The 20,614-nt window shown below is 42.6% G+C and overlaps 2 protein-coding genes across 4 annotated transcripts; one reads left to right on the top strand and one right to left on the bottom strand.

The window, feature by feature from the left end:
- Positions 1-8,533: 8,533 nt before the first annotated feature.
- Positions 8,534-10,281, top strand: LOC135265096 (dolichol-phosphate mannosyltransferase subunit 3-like). 3 transcript variants are annotated; one of them, XM_064354354.1, is made up of 2 exons: positions 8,534-8,686; positions 9,154-10,281. In XM_064354354.1, the coding sequence occupies exon 2, from the start codon at positions 9,179-9,181 to the stop codon at positions 9,455-9,457; it is 279 nt and encodes a 92-aa protein (XP_064210424.1). In that variant the 5' UTR covers positions 8,534-8,686; positions 9,154-9,178; the 3' UTR covers positions 9,458-10,281. The 3 variants fall into 3 exon arrangements, with proteins under 3 accessions (XP_064210424.1, XP_064210433.1, XP_064210443.1); XM_064354363.1 differs by lacking the exon at positions 8,534-8,686 and adding an exon at positions 8,693-8,874; XM_064354373.1 differs by lacking the exon at positions 8,534-8,686 and adding an exon at positions 8,920-9,060.
- Positions 10,282-11,222: 941 nt separating this feature from the next.
- slc50a1 (solute carrier family 50 member 1) lies at positions 11,223-19,875 on the bottom strand. Its single transcript, XM_064354340.1, has 6 exons — positions 19,648-19,875; positions 18,905-18,982; positions 18,602-18,725; positions 14,721-14,882; positions 13,657-13,776; positions 11,223-13,321 (listed from the first exon to the last, which is right to left on the bottom strand). Exons 1-6 carry the CDS (start codon positions 19,713-19,715, stop codon positions 13,214-13,216), a joined length of 660 nt encoding a protein of 219 aa, XP_064210410.1. The 5' UTR covers positions 19,716-19,875; the 3' UTR covers positions 11,223-13,213.
- Between the last annotated feature and the right edge of the window lie 739 nt (positions 19,876-20,614).

Raw genomic sequence — 20,614 nt, 5'->3', positions numbered from 1 at the left:
AGGTTACCATAACAATCAGGGGGGGGGGGGGCGTTATTGTTTCACAGATTTTGTCTATTGACTTATTTTTATCTAGACATTAAGTCTTGAATCACTAGTTATTCTGTGTTATTCTGAAAGTTTATTTCTTAAACATGTAGGCAGATCCCACAGATAAGGGATGGCTACCATACAGTAATGCCAATAAGCATCTGGGAACATGATACTGATAATTTGATAATGTTTTACAAAGTAGTTTGAACTACATTTTTTCAAAGTAATTGTAGTTTTGCAAGAAAACTACAATTACAATTTCTCTTTAGGGTACCTCTATCGTAATTCAACTACATTCAATGTGAACTAACTGGTAGTTTGTACTACGACACTTTCAGAGTAGTTTCCCCAACACTGTCAGTTACAGCTTGGTGGGGTGACACACACTTTAATTTATTTGTCATTCACAGTAAGGGAAAAAGGACTGAATCCATGCCTGTGTTTCTTTGAGCTAGAATGTATGTGTGTTTACGTGTATGTATGTGTATGCATGTCTCTCTCATACATTTACGTGCATTACTATTATCAGTTACTCATAACACAGTAATAAATTTAAAAAAAGATATCTTGACAAAAACACATTTTCAACAATGAAATACAAAGGGCCAAGTTCCTTGAAATAATTTAGGAAACACTAGGTAGCATTGCTTTGGAATACAGCTAGTTTATTTTTGTGAGCTAAAATAGCCAATTTTGTCTGTTGTCTTTGTCTTGGCCTCATTTTGATCAATACGTTTAATGGTAGACCTATATTTTGCTAGATTGAATGAATGACTTATAGACAGTTCCTTGTTTGAGTGAGATATATTGAGATAATATTTAATGGAACTTTAACTGTTTTGTGTGTGTGTGTATATATATATATATATATATATATATATATATATATATATATATATACACACACAAAACAGTTAAAGTTCCATTAAATATTATCATTATTACAACTGTATACATCTCAAATATAGAGTTCACTAAAATATTGGGATGGCAGGTATGCCATCCCGCCAAGTTACGCTAATATTTTACTTCTAGCATTGTATGCTTACAGTTCTACAATGGCACAATTCCTGCAGTGGGGGGCAGTGGTGAGCTTGCTGTGCCTCATCGCTCTCCATTCTCATGCCGAAGAAGGTCAGTACAGTAATTAATCCAACAATAATACTAATAATGATAATAATCCTCTGTGTGCATGTGTGTGTGTGTGTGTGTGTGTGTTTGTGTGTGTAAACTGATTTCATTTTGTGTCAAGAAGGTAATTTCTGGCATTTAGGAAGAGTACAGAGCATATAGGCATTCAATCTGTGCTGCAGGTTGAGTGCCTCCAAAGCAGGCAAACACATGGAACGTACACACACAGCTCAGTCTCCTCCATGTCCGTCCTCCTCTCTTCCAGCTGGCATTGCTCCAGCAAGCAAGGTGCCCACAGCTGCAGAAGCGCTACAGAAACACGGCGATGGAAAATCGATGAGCAGAGAGGAGTTCATCAACTTCATCAAGGGGGACTTGGGCAGCTACATCATGGTGGGTGCACATGCATATACGTGTGTGTATTTATGTGTGTGCGTGTGTTCCACCCTTCTTGTGGGGCGACATAGCTCAGGAGGTAAGAGCGGTTGTCCGGTAGTCGGACGGTTGACGGGGCGTGTCAAAGTGTCCCTGAGCAAGACACCTAACCCCTAATTGCTCTCAAGGAGCTGATTGGTACCTTGCATGGCAGCCTTTCACCGTTGGTGTGTGAGTGTGTGTGTGAATGGGTGAATGAGAGGCATCAATTGTAAAGCACTTCGGATAAAAGCGCTATATAAATGCAGTCCAGTCCATTGTGGGGAGGTGTTAAGCGGAGTCAAAGGAGAGAGGACGAAATTCTCTGACTGGCATTGTTTACTGAAACACATCAAAATATATTTATCCAAGACGCAGCTCACAGATATACAGCCATTCACTACATGTAGCGGAGAGGTCAGCATGACCCTTATTCCGCTTAAAAATGTAAAACAACAACACCTATGCCAGTCACAATGAATAGATCAGATAGCTCGCTAACACTGCTTATGTTGCCACTGTATTATTAATGCATTTACTGAAACATAGAAAGCATTAATATTGGAATTATTAAAGTATACGGCATACAGATGCATTATATGTAACTGTTATTTCCCCAAAATCTAATAACAATAGCCTCTGCTTTCAATAGCACAGCCATAATTATACTATAAAATGGCAGAACTGCAATCTATACAGTCATAACAAAGTTACAAAACTATGCACATGAGTATTAACCTATAGTGAGGGTGTACAGTTGTTTGTCTTACCTGCAACACATCAAATTATATTTATCAGAGATGCAGCTCACACATTTACAGCTGTACACTGGACATACACGGTAGAGATCAGGCCCTGAGGGGCGAAAGACTTCAAATTGTCTCCCACTGTAGAGCTGCCACATGGTGGCTGGGAGTGCACCTCCTACTAATTGTGTTCAGGCAGTAGTTCCAGTGTTTTGATCAACAAGCTGTTATCCTGTTTCATATGTATGTATGTTTGTGCATAAATATGAGTGTCTGTGTGTGTGTGTGTGTGTGTGTGTGTGTGTGTATGCATCGTCTCCAGATACTGAGCATTACTACATGTGCCTCTTGTTTCAAGAGAACAATCATCCACAAATACCCGGCCTGTCTCAATTGCAGTGTAGTCTGGTAAATGAACATTAACTAAATAATAATTACAGTTATTTATAGTATGTTTATAGCATGTGAATTTCGCTCCTTATCCATCCTTTTTAATGTCTTTATGAGTTAGAACACATACGAGAGTAACTGCTAGGTTTGGACCTAAAAGCGTCTTTGTATCTTATTGTTTTTCATATTGCATTCTGTATCATTTTACATTCTTTCTCTCCGCTTCTTCTCCTTCAATGTCATTCCTTCTCTCTCTCTCCCCCTCTTTCTTCTGCCTCCCTCATCCCCTACTCTTTTTTTGCCGACATTTGGCCATGCTCTCTATTGTGCACTACTTCCTTATGCTTCTCTCTCCTTTCCTCCCACCCTGATTTTGACTTGAAGGATCCAAGCGAGGATTTGCTGGACGAGTTGTGGGAAAACGCTGATGAAAATGATGATGACGTAGTGGATTCTTTGGAGTGCCAGGCATTCATCGACTACATCACAAATAAAGACGGCTGAGTCTGCTAATTCATTACCTGTCTGTAACCATCGGGTATATATGTTTTATGTCCTTCAACAAGGAATTTTCTACATTTTTATATCATATATGTCTTTGATCTACAAAATGCCTTAAACTACTGTTTAAATTCAGAAGTACAAACTTTATATTCTCATTGCAACATTCAGACAATGTAATTGTGCTGACATAACCTAATTGAAAAAAATTAGTTTTTTCTTTTAATGGATTATAATATGTTTATGGCTTTAAATTAATGCATTAAAATTCTTTATTCACTAAATTACTAGCAATACTCAATGTTTCTATGAAATGTTTCTTACTGATAATTAATTATATTTTCTGATTTCACTGCGTATGTTTTCTTTTAAGAGTATCTGTGCAGGCGATGTTTTCATTGTATGTTGAACAAATGTGAGACAAGGAATTCATATTTTGGTGTTAGGCAGGCAGTCAACAGCACCCATGAATTTTCAGATGCAATCTCAAAACAAGTCACAAGATGTCATCCTAAATTCATCATTTATACGTGGTGCTGTATAGTGCATCCTTTTCACTGAACACAACTATACATTTGAACAGCAGCTAATTTAGTTCCCTATCCATGTCAAATTATATTCCATCCCTTCTGTGTAATCTGTGTCAACTCAGTTGTACCATGTTATGTTATTCAATAGCTAGGAACTGCAGTGTGCTAGATTCATAGTAATAAACACACAGTGGCCACTTTATTAGGTACACCTATCTAGAATGGGTAGGACCACCCTTTTCTTCCAGAACTGCCTTAATTCTTTGCGGCATGGATTCAATAAAGTGCTGGAAAATTCCTTAGGGATTTTGGTCCATGCTGACTCCATAGCATCACACAGTTCCTGCTGATTTTTCAGCCACGCATTCATGCAGCGAACTTCGTGTTCCTCCTCATCCCGAAGGTGCTGTATTGAACTCAGTTCTGGGGTTTTTGAGGGCTATTGGAGTATACTGAAGTCACTGTCACAAAACTAGCTTGAGATGATGCGCTTCGTGACATTATGCATTCTTTGGTGCATTATTCTGCGGGAAGTATCCATTTAAAAAAGAGTGGGCAAAAGGGAGGCACATGGTCAGCAGCAAAGTTTGATATGCCGTGGCAATCAAATGATGCTCAATAGGTATTAAGGGGCCTAACGTGTACACAGAAAACATTCCCCACACCATTATACCATCACCACTAGACTGCACTGTTGATGCAATGCATGATACATCCATGGAGTCATGCTGTTGATGCCAGATTCTGACCCTACCATCTGCATGTCGCAGCAGAAAGGTTCGTCAGGCCAGACAACATTTTTTCCTGGATCAGTCATCCAGCTTTGGTGACCACATGCCCACTGACTACAGCCTCATCTTTCTATTCTTAGCTGACAGGAATGGCACCAGGTGTGTGGTCCTCTGCTGCCGTAGCCCATTCACTTCAAGGTTCGACGCGTGGCGTGTTCAGAGGTGCTCTTCTGCACACCACGTTTGTAAACAGCGGTAATTTGAGCATTTGTGGCCTTTCTGTTAGTTTGAATGAGTCTTCACATTCTCCTCAGGCCTCTCTCATTAGCAAGATGTTTTCACCCACAGAACTGCCGGTCACTGGATGTTTTTTGCTTCTCGCATCATTCTCTGTAAACTCTATATCCCAGCATGAGTATCTCGAGGACAGCTGTTTCTGAAATGCTGGAATGACCACTTCTGGCACCAACAATCACACAGCGGTCAAAGTCACTTATACAGTAAAATACATCCTGCCCATTCTAATGTTTGGTTGAACAACATTTAAACCTCTTTACCATGTCTGCATGCTGTACATATGCAGCCTCATTATTCGCTGTATTTGTAGAAGCAGGCAATTTGTGTTAATGAGCAGGCATACCTAATAACGTGGTCACTGAGTGTAGTTGTATAAACAAATATAGACATGCAATAAAATGCTTCTTTTAAAAAAAAAAAAAAAGTAAGCAAACATACCTGGTACCCATATCAGATTTCTTTATGTGATGAACTTTCCATAAGAATAGCACATTGAATTAATTGAGGTCAGTGGGGTAATAACTATCAGAAAATTATGAGAATAATGTGAGAGAAACAATAACAACAAGGAAAACATTGAGGAAAAAACAAAAGCGATCTCTTGGTAGTTTTTACTTTTAACTCTTATTTACTGCTGAATCAACACTTTTACCCTGACATTTTGACCATTATCCCCACTCTTCCTTGGGTCAACAATCAAGGCTTAAAATTTGCAGAAGCAAGAGGGCCATATCTCACATAGGGCCCAGTATAGCCATGTTCATTTTACAAAGAAACACTGCAAAATCAAGCAAAATCGTAAAACCTAAACTACAAAATGGATTCTAAATGCTAGAATACTGTATATCTTACATGCTCTATTTAAGGTCAACACTGTTCAGTTCACAGTTTTGTTCAGGCCAACCACTGCATGATGAAACATTGCCTTGTGGACTGTTGTGTTTGTTTATATTTCATTCATCATTTATTTTCCCTGGAGAGAGCCCCATTTTTCAATGTGGACCTGGCCAAAAAAAGTAGATTTCACCAAAACAAATACACAACTATGCACAAGACAACATTTACAATGACAACGCAGTAAAACAATGGTGTTAAACCAAGTGTTTTTGCTTGTCAAATATCACATCAATCCAAGCTAGTGCAACACAGCACAACAAGCTGACAAGAGCTACTCGGGTTAACAGCAATTATATGGCTTATATGACTCTCTGAGTAATTTTATTGGCACTATCTGGTATTGAGTCATGGAAGAGATTATTTTTCAAAAGGGAAAAGGAGGTGATTGAAAGTAACAAACAGAAGCAAACTAGAAAATGAAAAGTAAAGGCGAGCATAAATAATTAGAAAGAACACAAAGGACAGATAAAGGAAATGGGAAAAAAGAAAGAAAAAAGAATGTGTGTTGCTGCAAAGGGTGATGGATCAGAGGTGAAAGTGAGCAAAGCCCAGTATTCTTTTTTTAATTTGTCTCCCTCCCCTCTCCTGAATGCTCCGTCCCTCCTCAAAACAGCAGCTGGAACAGGTGTCTTTTACTTAGAGCGAAGAGTAAACATGCTGACTCTGCACCGCAACACAATGTGCCCAGCACCTGTGTAGCACATTCACTGTAGCACACGGCTTTCCCACAAACCAGCAGGTACACACAGCCTCTGCACAGTATTTTTACACTCGATTTTAGAAGAGGCATAGGTCTAGGTGTGTGTGTTTGCATATATGTGTGTGTGTGCGTGTGTGAGTGGTGTGTGTGTGTGTGTGTGTGTGCGTTTGTGTGTATGTGAGTGTGAGTGTGAGTGTGAGTGTATGTACATGTGTGTGTGTGTGTGTGACAGGGCCAGGGTTACCAGCACAGGAAACAGAGGGATCCTGTTTGTGTGCCAGCTCCCATTGTTGCACTGATTAAACACACAGTTCCCTCTCCATCACGTTCTCTCTGTCTCTCTCTCTCTGTCTCTCTCTCATACACACACACACACACACACTCACAGTCACACTCACACTGTCTATCCTGTGGGCCAGCATCAACCCCTGTCTGGAGCTTATATATATATGTATATATATATATATACAGTGCAGTCCCTGGGTATTTGTACAGTGATATAATTTTGGTTGTTTTGGCTCTGAAATGAAATGAAACAATGAATATGAGGGTGGACTGTCAGATTTCATTTGAGGGTATTTGCATATATATTATGTAATATATATTGAGTGAATTACAGCCCTGTTAATTTGAGTTCCCCATTCCAGGTGAGCAAAAGTAACTGGACAATTGGCTGCACAGCTGGTTCATAAAACCAAATACACTGCTAAAGAGTAAGGGTTTTTCAGGGCCAAAAAGAATATGCTTGTCACCCGACCTGAATCTGCATTTCAACATGCATTTCACTTGCTGAAGGCAAAACTGATGGCAGAAAGCCCCTGAAACAGACAGGAGCTTAAGATGGCTGCAGTACAGGCCTGACAGAGCATCGCCAGGTAAGATACCCAAAATCTGATGATGTCTTAGGGTTGCAGACTTCAGGCAGTCATCAAATGCAAATGATTTGCAAACAAGTACTAAATTTAATGACTTTATTTAAGATTATTAATTTGTCCAGTTACTTTTGGTCCCCTAAAATGGGGGGAGCTATGTATAAAAATTGTGGATGACCCTACATTGATGAGAATGCCATTAAAAACAGTCTTCACTTTAACCTCATATTCACTTTCATTTAAAATTGAATGCGCTGGAGTACAGAGCCAAAAAAAAAATTGTGTCACTGTACAAATACTTACAGACGACACCGTGCATGTATACATACCCTATACATATACAAAACAGAAACCCACCATTCAAAATCATGCTACAGAATACAAGGAAAACTATAAGCACATTAATTAGCTCTCTCTCACACACATACACACACACACATGCTAACTACATCTGGAGCAACTACACAGTGAAGAGGATCGACTACACAGTGAAGATGACTAAATGCAAGACTCACACCTGCAACAAAGCTACAGCACCCCCCCCCCTTCCCAGTGTGTTATGTCTGCCAGTCCTCTGTGGGAGAGCTGGGTTCCTGAGAGCAGGAACAAAGGCTGGCACTGAGAAACTCTAGCACTGTACTACACACACACACACACACACACACAAATTCACACGGGCATTCGCACACACCCACACATGCACACATGCATGTATGCACACACACACACACACACACACACACATTCACCCCTGTCTAGAGCTCGTTCCATTCAGTCCTGTCTAGATAGGACCAATGATGTGCTATCCCTTTATTCATGACATTTTACAGCTAAATGTTTTTTGTGTCTTGTCTCTTTAGTCTGAACTCACATATGGGCCATGTCTGCATGTGTCTGGGATGAGCTCCATATTCACCGCTGTGACTGCATGGGGCAAACAGAGGAATTACGGTTAAATGACACCCCTCCAAATTCTCTATTGCTGGTTAGTATTCCAGTTTCTGTTACTTGAGTTTTCCCATAGTTTCCTAATACGACTGTTGTGGAAACAACCACCACTGAACTGCATTCATACATAGGATGAATAAAAATTAGATCACGATTTCTAAATAAAAAATATCCTTATAAAAATATTGCAAATGTTCTTACTACATCTGTGAGCTGACAGAAGCGTAAAATTAAATCTTCGGAAGTGGCAAACCGGGTAACATGATAGACATGCAATCAGTTAAAATTTATATGAAAAAAGGCTTTAAAATATGTCTCCGAGTGCAGCAAACATTACGCGTCTCGTCAAATCTTGTTTGGAACGGTAATCTGTTGATTTCTTGTCCTTAACACCAAATGACACATCTAAAACGTCAACTCCCAGAAGACACTGCAAACAATGACGTAAAAGTTTTGCGCATGATTCGGAAGTGGTGAGGTGGCCAAGGCGTCGCAGGTGAGGGAACGGGTTATTCTTGTAATCATATTTTACGATAAGCATTGCACGTTTAGAATAAACAATTTCAGTTTCATACTGCATATTGTATTTCAAATAAATAAATCGTTAAAAACAGCCGTGTTCCAGGGTGTGCTCTACATTTGCTAGTTCACTTGAAAACGTATATAGCTGGTGTGAAACCTCTGGTAAGCTTTGGATTATCTAGCAAGCTATTCCTTTGTAGAGCAGCACCTTGTTAGCGGTAGCTTTCTGTCAAACTGCCTTACGTTTTGTTGAATGCGGCTTCCGTTTTTTGGAAGGATATTAAATGAATAGTGTAGTAGTTAGAAAATTATTAACACCGCTAATTCAAAATACAAACGTGATTTATGGTATGACATTATTTTGAAATTAAATTACGTTGTTTTATTAGTGCGACCTGAAGTATAGCTTGTAGCTAAATCTGGTTTATTTCTATCCCTTAGGTGCATTTGATTATCTAACTTCACCATGACCAAGCTTCTGGAGTGGTTGCTGGGTAGCGCCATGGTGGGGATCACTTGGGGGTTACTAACCTTTGACGTGTTGGACCTACAGCTGCCCCAGGCATACAGAGAGGTGGTCTGGCCCATGCCTGTGTACCTCTTGGTGGTGTTTGGGTGTTACTCGCTGGCCACTGTGGGATATAGGGTGGCCACTTTCAATGACTGTGAAGAGGCTGCTAAGGAACTGCAGTCCCAGATCATAGAAGCCAGAGAAGATCTCGAGAAAAAGGGCCTGAAATTCTGACCCGAAGGCTGGGGGCTGGACCCTGGGATGGGTAGGGTGTGTGGGGGTCTGGGTTTTACGCAGATTCTTTCATCATACCTGTAACTAGTCTGTTCTGTTCTGGAGATATACTGCCAAGGTCAGATTATTGCCTACAAAAATCTTGAAACATTTTTGAAACATCTTGCATAACATAAGGCATTGAGCCCCTATGGGTACCCATTTGGCATGCTGCCATATTTTGCCAGCTCATCAAAATGACACAGTTGCATTAAGCATCAACATGAGATACCCCTCAAAAGATTTTTTTTGTTATTGAAAATGCTGGGTTGGTTCATCAACTTGCATTGCTTATGGAAGGAGAAATTTGTAACTGAGTTTATTTTCCTCCTGTTTGTCACATCTCTTCCCCCCTCCCCTCTTTTCTACATTTAACATAGATTTAGTTGCACTGCTGAAGCGTTACAGTGATGCAGTTGTCAGGATTATACTGCATTACAGAGGATTGTTTCTGGTTTGTAAAAGACAAATGGGGTCCACTTTTTCACCTTATTAAATGTGGCCATATAATATGGTTAAACCACTGTGCAGTTTAAAGCTTAAAGGACCATGATGTGTGTATGTCATACAACAGATGTTTTTACATGTAGATGTATTGATGGAGGACAGTGCAGTTTCGCTCAACTGTGTTAAGGTTTTTCTATTTCTGTATTCTATGGAATACAAAGAAAGGTGGAAGAGCAAGTAATATTATGGCAAGAATATTGTATTCAGCAGAGATTTATTTGAGTCGTATTCCAAAATTTCTTATGTTGTAACGTCATTAAAGTGTTATTTTTCCCAAATTGTGCTGGAGATCTGTCTTTGCATGATGCAGTGTTGATAAACCAAGATCATAATCATTCATGTGTGGGTGGTGTAATGGTCGGTCCATTTAGATGATTCACAAATGTCTCCATCGTTCTTTTGAAAGTAAATTTAACAAGCAACTTAATGAATTGCCTTATGAGACTATAAAATTTTTAATGGAATGTATCATGAAATTAAAAAATATTAAAACTTGAAAACTTGCTCCAAGCTCTTTCGTACAGATTTTCCTGTAAAGCACACTGAAGGACTATCAAGAATCTGTGGGACCTCTGTTACGTACGGCAGCTAACATACATAACCTTTTCATTTTTTCCCTCTATTTTTTATGTTGTCTTCTTTTGGGCCCGTCTCACTACTGCAGAGTCCTCTTGTCAAATCTTGAGAGCGCAGACAGAAACAGATTGTCGCCACCTGCTGCTCCCCACCACTGCCACCCTGCCCCGCCCGTCATCTGAGCCACATTATAAACTCTGTAAAACTGACTGACATGTTGGTCACCGGTCGGCACCCTGAGCCGACCAGAGGAGGATGGGTTTCCCCCTTGAGCCTGGTTCCTTCCGAGGTTTCTTCCCATCTGCCACAGGGAGTTTCTCCTTGCCACTGTTGCCTTAGGCTTGCTCCTGTGGGGGTTGAGGCCATGGTTGTCTGTAAAGTGTATTGTGACAACTGCTGGAAAATAAATACGCAATACAAATAAAATTTGATGACAAAATTAATGGATCTCCACGATCCTCCACCTCAAATGTGCAGTCATTGTGTCTTGGGCTATTGTGTCACTTCATGTGCAGTTGACACGAGCAAACACACTTAATCCAGTCGCTGCTGTATGATCAGAGGAGGACCCTCCCTCTGTGGGTGGCACTACCCCAAGGGGCTGCCACTACAATCACCATAGTAACCAGACACAAAAATACCGTTGTATGAAGTATAAAATTTATTTTCATTTTGATGAGGTTCACTTATAAAAAAAAATCACAACGATTCTTTTTATACATTTATATACAGTATACAACAGAAGTGAGTACACCCCTGTGCAATATCACTTAAATGTCAAATGATTCAAAATTGTATCACCTCTCAATAATTGCATTATTTCTAAGTTGACAAGTAGAGTATTTCCTCTTATGAACAACCAAAAACAAATACTTTAGAAAGACTATATTGAAAATACAGACTTCAAAGTAGAAACTCAATGCAACAAAAGTGAATACACCTGTGATCACTGACACACAAGTTAGAAAACCTGTGATCATTGAAACAAAATTGAGTACATGTGCGATTTCCAATTAGCCTAATTGCATGAACATGGTTATAAAATGACCTGTGAACACCGGAACGTTCTCAATTTTGGACCTATGGGCTGTGTCTATCTGCATGTCTGCATCATGGCTCCACATGGAAAATAATTGCCAGAGGAATTTAAAAATCTGATTGTGAGACTTCACAAAGATGGAAAAGGATACAGGAAGATCGGTGACCAACTAAAAATCAGTCGAAACACAGCTGCAGCAGTAATCAGGAGGTATAGAACGAGCCATAGTACCACTAATCAGAGCCGCAGTGGCCGTCCTCCTAAAATGACGCCACGGACAGTGCGCTGCTTGCACAATCTAGCTCTGAAAAACAGACGGGCAACTGCTTCAGACTTGGCACAGGGGTTATCAATGGAAATCGGAGTTTCTGTGACAGCTCAGACGGTGCGAAGGACACTGCACAACGTCAACCTCTATGGACGGCGTCCAAGAAAAAAACCCTTGCTTGCTCTTCGGCACAAAACTGCAAGATTAAACTTTGCTAAAGAACATGAAAAGCCTGATAAATATTGGGAGCACATTCTTTGGTCAGATGAGACCAAGATAAATTTGTTCGGCTCAGATGGTGTCCTGCATGTTTGGTGTGAACCTGGCCAGGACTACCACAGTGAATGCATAGTCCCGACAGTGAAGCACGGAGGTGGGAGTGTGATGATATGGGGCTGCATGAGTGCAAAATGTGTTGGGGAGATGACATTTATAGATGGCACCATGAATGCCTGTGGATATACCAAAATACTGGCTGACAAGATGACTCCCAGTCTCCAGAAGCTTGGCAGAAGAGGAATATTCCAACATGATAACGATCCAAAGCACACTGCCAAAATCACGAAAGAGTTTCTAAAGAAGAAAAAAGCGATAACTATGACCCTGCCAAGTATGTCGCCTGACTTGAATTCAATAGAACATCTTTGGGGTATTTTAAAGAGAAAGGTAGAGCAACACAACCCCTCCAGCAAAGAGCAGCTGAAAAAAATTCTCTCTGAAGAATGGCAGAACATCTCTCCAGAAATTTGTGCAACACTGGTATCCTCCATGCCGAGGAGGATTGAGTCTATCATCAAAAATAAAGGTAGACATACGAAATATTGAAAAAATAAAAGATTTGAATCTCAGTAATGAAAGGTGTACTGACTTTTGTTGCATTGAGTTCCTACTCTGGGGCCTGTATTTTTAATACAAATACCCTACTGTTCAACTTAGAAGTAATGCAATTACTGTAAGGTGATACAATTTTAAATCATTTGACATTTAAGTGATATTGCACAGGTGTGTACTCACTTCTGTTGTGTACTGTATATTTGTACCGTGATATTTTACATAGATCTGTCTGTATAAAATAGGTGCACATAAGATGAACCATTACATTGAGAACACCCAAATACCCAATGCATTCTATTTATTAAGTTTTTACTGCCAGCTCATGAATATTCATGAACACAGAAACATTTCTAAAACCCTTGAGAGAGATTGGCTAAAACAGTGAAGCTTGTTAGCAAATAGAATGCTTTGTTTGTAACCAAGGCCTTGGCAGGAAGCTCCCAAGTGGCAGTGTCTTTATGTACAGATAAAAGACACTTAAGCTCCACCCCCTTCACATATGTACCAGTTTGTAGGAGGCCACATCCTGACTGTCTGGTGCAAATCTCCTAAACAGGAAGAATCTGATGAGACTTGTGATAATCCCAGGGGTGTTTGGTACCTGGCCGGGGAAGAGAAGAAGGACTCAAAGTCATCAATGCATTGCATTATAAGAATTTTAAACGAGAACATCAATGATTGATTTTGATCTCAATATGCGGTATATCAAATTGTATGAAGATAAAAAAACAATATATCTCCAGCGTTATTGCATCATAAGAATTTCAAACGTATCAATGATTGATTTTGATCTCAATATGCGGTATATCAAATTGTATGAAGATAAAAAAACATACCTCCAGCGTCATACATAATTCTGACTCTCGTGCATACCCAGCTACAGGTACAGTTTCTAAGTTGCCCTGTGCCATTGTGTCCGTGACCCATTTCTCTCACCATGATGTAGTAGTCTTGGAGCTGGAGCCCATACAGGGTCCAGGAGGTAGAGGTGAGGAACGTGGCCACAGTCAGAGGGAAGGAGAGACGTTCCACAGACCGACTGCGCACTATCTCCACCTGGAACACAGCAGGCCAATGGGGCAAGGCACGTTACTCCGTGTGACAGAAAGGGAGGGAAAGAGTTAAGGTTATACCACACAAATAGTAACTTATGGTTTACGTTACGCTACAGGGATTTAGCAGATGTGCTTATCCAGAGCGACTTACACAACTTTTATATAGCATTTACATTGTATCCATTTATACACTGAAGCAATTCAGGTTAAGTACCTTGCTCAAGGGTACGACGGCAATGTCCTACACAGGAATCGAACCCGTTACCTTTAGGTTACAAGCCCAAGTTTAAGATATGATATGTCTACACTAACTGGAGACGACAGGATCATTGCTGATGCAGGCATAAAAAGATTTACGGTAAGCGGTACACGATGTCGACACTGACTGGATACTAGAGTACCCAAACAGATAATGGAGGGGAGTGTGAGACAGAAACAATGGCACAATGGCACCAAGACAGAAAAACAGGAAAAGACGATGGGTAAAAAAAATACAGGAAGAAAAGGATGGGGGGGTTCAACACAGCAGACCCAGACACAGACGGAGGGAGAGTGACAGTGACAAACAGGAAGGGGGAGTGAAAGACAGGAAGAAAGAGGAGCTACAAAGGCAGAAGAGAGAAACGACAAATACAGTCCGTTGGAACAGCTGATTGGTTAGAGGGGTGTATATAGCCATATATAGATATGCAAGGGAGAGAGAAACAGATGCAACTCGCTGTTGTAAAATTTTGAACCATTGCCAGGATGGACAGTGTACACAGGTGCATCCTGTGTGTCATCCTGTTGTGCTGCCATGGTGATATTTTGTCCTCGCTGAACTTGAGCACAGATAATAATAATAATAATAATAATAATAATAATAATACCCCAGCGCTGTGTCATAACCATTTAAATCAGCAGGTAATGAAGGAGGGGTTAGGGTTATGTGAATAGTGTTGTTACCAGGTCAGCCAGCGGGGACAGGTACATGGTGACGGTGAAGACGCTGCAGGCGAGGCCCAGCTGGGCTAGCTGCCGCTCTCCGCCGGGGAGGAACACACTGAAGTACACCCAGGCCCCGCCCAGCAGCGCGCCGGCCGCCAGGGTCTGCGCCGACACCCGCCTCTGCGGAGCACAGACAGGTAGCCTGCGTCAGCGCGCTTCAACACTGCGCCACTGCTCACACCTACAGCGCCGCAACACACGCAGAGCGCACTGCAACACACACACACAGAGCGCACTGCAGCACACGCAGAGCGCACTGCAACACACACAGAGCGCACTGCAACACACACAGAGCGCACTGCAACACACACAGAGCGCACTGCAACACACACAGAGCGCACTGCAACACACACAGAGCGCACTGCAACACACACACGCAGAGCGCACTGCAACACACGCAGAGCGCACTGCAACACACGCAGAGCGCACTGCAACACACGCAGAGCGCACTGCAACACACACACGCAGAGCGCACTGCAACACACACAGAGGGCACTGCAACACACACGCAGAGCGCACTGCAACACACACAGAGCGCACTGCAACACACACACGCAGAGCGCACTGCAACACACACACACACAGAGCGCACTGCAACACACGCAGAGCGCACTGCAACACACACACAGCGCACTGCAACACACACAGACAGAGCGCACTGCAACACACGCAGAGCGCACTGCAACACACGCAGAGCGCACTGCAACACACGCAGAGCGCACTGCAACACACACACACAGAGCGCACTGCAGCACAGACAGAGCGCACTGCAACACACAGAGCGCACTGCAACACACACAGAGCACACTGCAACACACACAGAGCACACTGCAACACACACACAGCGCACTGCAACACACACAGAGCGCACTGCAACACACACACAGCGCACTGCAACACACACAGAGCGCACTGCAACACACGCAGAGCGCACTGCAACACACACGCAGAGCGCACTGCAACACACACACAGCGCACTGCAACACACACAGAGCGCACTGAAACACACACAGAGCGCACTGCAACACACACACGCAGAGCGCACTGCAACACACACACACAGAGCGTACTGCAGCACACACAGAGCGCACTGCAACACACACACCCCAGCGCACTGCAACACACACAGAGCGCACTGCAACACACGCAGAGCACACTGCAACACACACACAGCACACTGCAACACACACAGCGCACTGCAACACACACACAGCACACTGCAACACACACAAGCGCACTGCAACACACACACACAGAGGCACTGCAACACACGCAGAGCGCACTGCAACACACACAGAGCACACTGCAACACACACAGAGCGCACTGCAACACACACAGAGCGCACTGCAACACACACAGAGCGCACTGCAACACACACACGCAGAGCGCACTGCAACACACACACAAGACGTACTGCAGCACACACAGAGCGCACTGCAACACACACAGAGCGCACTGCAACACACACAGAGCGCACTGCAACACACGCAGAGCACACTGCAACACACACACAGCACACTGCAACACACACACAGCGCACTGCAACACACACACAGCACACTGCAACACACACACAGCGCACTGCAACACACACACACAGAGCGCACTGCAACACACGCAGAGCGCACTGCAACACACACAGAGCACACTGCAACACACACAGAGCGCACTGCAACACACACACACAGAGCGCACTGCAACACACACAGAGGGCACTGCAACACACACGCAGAGCGCACTGCAACACACACAGAGCGCACTGCAACACACACACAGCGCACTGCAACACACACAGAGCGCACTGCAACACACGCAGAGCGCACTGCAACACACACGCAGAGCGCACTGCAACACACACACAGCGCACTGAAACACACACAGAGCGCACTGCAACACACACACGCAGAGCGCACTGCAACACACACACACAGAGCGTACTGCAGCACACACAGAGCGCACTGCAACACACACAGAGCGCACTGCAACACACACAGAGCGCACTGCAACACACACAGAGCACACTGCAACACACACACAGCACACTGCAACACACACACAGCGCACTGCAACACACACACAGCACACTGCAACACACACACAGCGCACTGCAACACACACACACAGAGGGCACTGCAACACACACAGAGCACACTGCAACACACACACACAGAGGGCACTGCAACACACACAGAGCGCACTGCAACACACACGCAGAGCGCACTGCAACACACGCAGAGCGCACTGCAACACACACAGACAGAGCGCACTGCAACACACACAGAGGGCACTGCAACACACACAGAGCGCACTGCAACACACACAGACAGAGCGCACTGCAACACACACAGAGGGCACTGCAACACACAGAGCGCACTGCAACACACACAGAGCGCACTGCAACACACACAGACCGCGCTACAAAAGCACATTCGCTACTGAGGTGGAGCATGCAATCTGCCAAACGCACCTACACCGGCCTCTTTATTAGGTACACCTGCTTGTTAACGCAAATAGCCTACTCCTTCAAACAGCGAATCGTGTGGCTGCAGCTCAATATATAAAGCAGGCAGACACCGTGAAGAGGTTTTGGTTTTTTAGATTTAGATTAGAATGGGCAGGATGCGTGATCTAAGCTGCTTTGACCGTGGTATGATTGTCGGTGCCAGACATGGTGGTTCCAGCATCTCAGAAACAGCTGCCCGTCAGTCTCAACAGTTTACAGAGAATGGTGCAATAAACAAAAACATCCAATGAGCAGCAGTTCTGTGGCCAAAAATGGCTTGTTAATGAGAGAGGTCGGAGGAGAATGGCAGACTTCTTCAAGCTAACAGAAAGGCCACAAGCGCTCCAATAACACCTGTGTACAACAGTGGTGTGCAGTAGGGCATCTCCGAAGGCACAACACGTCAAACCTTGCAGTGGATGGGCTACAGCAGCAGAAGACCACACCGGACTCCACTCCAATCAGAACACAAATATGAAGCTACACAAATCTTGCTTTCTGCTGTGGCATGAAGATGGTAGGGTCAGAATTTGGTGTAAACAGCATGGATCCATGGATGTGTCCTGGCTTGTGTCAACAGTGCAGGCCGGTGCTGGTGGTCTAATGGCGTGGGGAATGTTTTCTTGGCATACACTAGGCCCCTTATTACCAAGTGAGGATCATTTGACTGTCCCAGCATGCCTAAGCGGTGTTGCTGACCATGTGCATCCCTTTATAGCACATTCTACCATTTTTCAAATGGATATTTCCAGCGAGATAAAGCACCAGGTCACAAATCACGCATCATCTCAAGCTGGTTCCATGAACATGGCTGCGACTACAGTTCACTCCAATGGCCCGCGCAGTCCCCAGATCACAATCTAATACAGCACCTTTGAGACGAGGCGGAATGGGAGGATCGGAGCATGAATGCATGGCTGAAAAATCCAGAGGAACTGCGTGATGCTGTTGGGTAAGAATGGACCAGAATCCCTAAGGAATGTCTGCAGCACCTTGCTGAATCCCCACTGTGAAGAACTCAGGCTGAAGGCAAAATAGAGGCAAAAAAACGGGGTCTGGCCCGGATCTAGATAGATGTACCTAATAAAGTGGCCGGTCAGCGTACATCTTCATTTTTCTCTTTATTTTTTAAATGTGAATATGCAAGCGTATGTTTGCTTTCCTATGTATATTTTGTGCATCTATTTTCACCTAATTTTATACACGTGCAAGCATGCATTTTTCTGTATAAACCATAATGGATGTTATTGTGTATGAAATGTGCTATATAAATGAACTTGAACATCAGTGTGCAGTTCAAGTCCTGCCTTTGTGTACACAGACAGGTGCACTCACCTTAGTTTTGGTGTAATGACAATAGGCCATGATGTACAGGACCTGCAGGGCTGCTCCAATGGTATTGACAAGGACCAAGGTGCCATCCCTCTTCAGCACCCCATAGTAGAGCCACCCCAGGTTACTGATAACAGGGCCAGATGGAAACCCACATACAAGTACGTAAGCGCAAACACAGTAAAATGGCAACGCTATTTTAAACGTTTGACTAAAGCAGTTCTTGTTTCCCCCGACTGCCTTCATGTGGACATATCAGTATATCTACAGTGGAGTGCAGCGGTTGTGCGGAGGCTTTGTTCATACTTAAGGCAGGTGGTGAGAAAAGGCAGGAACTGAACATTATCTGCACTCTGAGTCGCCCTCATTTTCTTCAGGTCGGTCCTGGAAAAGCAGCAGTAACACAACCCTCTGAGTCTGTCATCAGTACTACAAACACTCACCAGCTATATTACACAGGGTACTGACAAAATGACGCTCCATTTACGAAGCTACATGGCAATATATTAGGGCTGGACACGTTTTCAATGTATTTTCCACACAAATTGTATCAACTATCCTGCAGTGAATATCCGCATCTAACTACTCGATGAGGTTAGAGGCACTGAATAATAAGATGTTTTTTTAAAAGCAAATTAATGCAAATGTTAGCGACTGCTGACAGCACATCTGGATCTCGTAGAAAGACTACATCCACCTACATATCTGCCAAAAAAATTGCACTTGATTGTTTAATTCCTATCTGATTACAAAGCATATAGCAGGTGCCAACGTAGGAGCTAATGCTTGCTGTTTCAGAGCTGATAAGTTTAACAAATATTTGCTTCCATAGAAACTGTACTAGGCACAGATAGCTACAGTAAACATACAAGGTAACTATAAGTAGCTAATATAGTCAATTCATTTATATGGAATTATGTTAACGTTTAAGCAGGAAAACATACTAGCGACAGAATATAAGGATAATATACAACTATAATACTATTAGTTGGCATGTCACTTTTATATCATATACCATCTAACAAGCTGGCTGATATAATTGCACTTACAGTCCTGTCGAAAACATTCCAAGTGTAAACACGATGCACGCCCATGATATAAACTGCAAAAACTCCATAGAACGAAAAATAAAAATTTAACTTGCTAACTGTATTGTTCTGTTCACTCTGTGCCTCGTTCAGTATCTACCAATATATTTGATACAATTAAAATACAAGTTGTTGGTTGAAGATTTTGTCTGGTATTTCCGTATTTGTAATCGGTCTCCGAAAATTCGGCATTCTGATTAGTAAACTCCGATGGGCGGGCAAATGACGCTAAACCAATCACAAAAGTGGGTTATGAAGATGTGGCGATGTAGACGTGTAGTCCAGAATTTGTACCGCTTCCGGACTACACTCTTGCCTGTTCATGAATACGTTCCTTCTTTAATTTAGCAACAGCCTTCTAAGTGTTCGCTTAAGGATACATCAGCAGCATTTTACCACTAATCTGAACCTTCAGCTTAAAACCTGTACTACTCCACCCTGTTGTACGTGTACACGACATCCGTATGATTTGCTTGCAAGAGCATGTTGTCCCGTCCGTTAAATAATCGAAATTGTTTTCAAGCAAAAATGTTTTCGTTGCCTCCCTTCCACTTTGTCTGTTGTATTTGTTTTTTTTATTTTATTTCATTAGTTTTTTATTATTTTATTGTAGATGGTAAATTAATGTCTTACCTTAAATAACAACACTGTTATCTTCACCATCATACGTCTTTAACCCTTTAGACACCTTGGACAGTTTTGTATGTTTGCTTGTATGCATGCATATACGTATGTATGTATGTATGTATGTATGGATGGATGGATGCATGTTTGTTAAGCAAGTAATTTTATTTATCAGGCACATTTAAAACAACTGTTGACCAAAGTGCAGTACAAAGTATATTATATATATACAATTTATGCATGTAAACACAAACACATACAAGACAATAAACAAACTAAAAGAACATTAAAAAACATTAAACAT

This window comes from Anguilla rostrata, chromosome 1 (genome assembly GCF_018555375.3).
Source record: "Anguilla rostrata isolate EN2019 chromosome 1, ASM1855537v3, whole genome shotgun sequence".
Taxonomy (NCBI): domain Eukaryota; kingdom Metazoa; phylum Chordata; class Actinopteri; order Anguilliformes; family Anguillidae; genus Anguilla; species Anguilla rostrata.
This window is presented reverse-complemented; position numbering and strand designations above follow the sequence as displayed.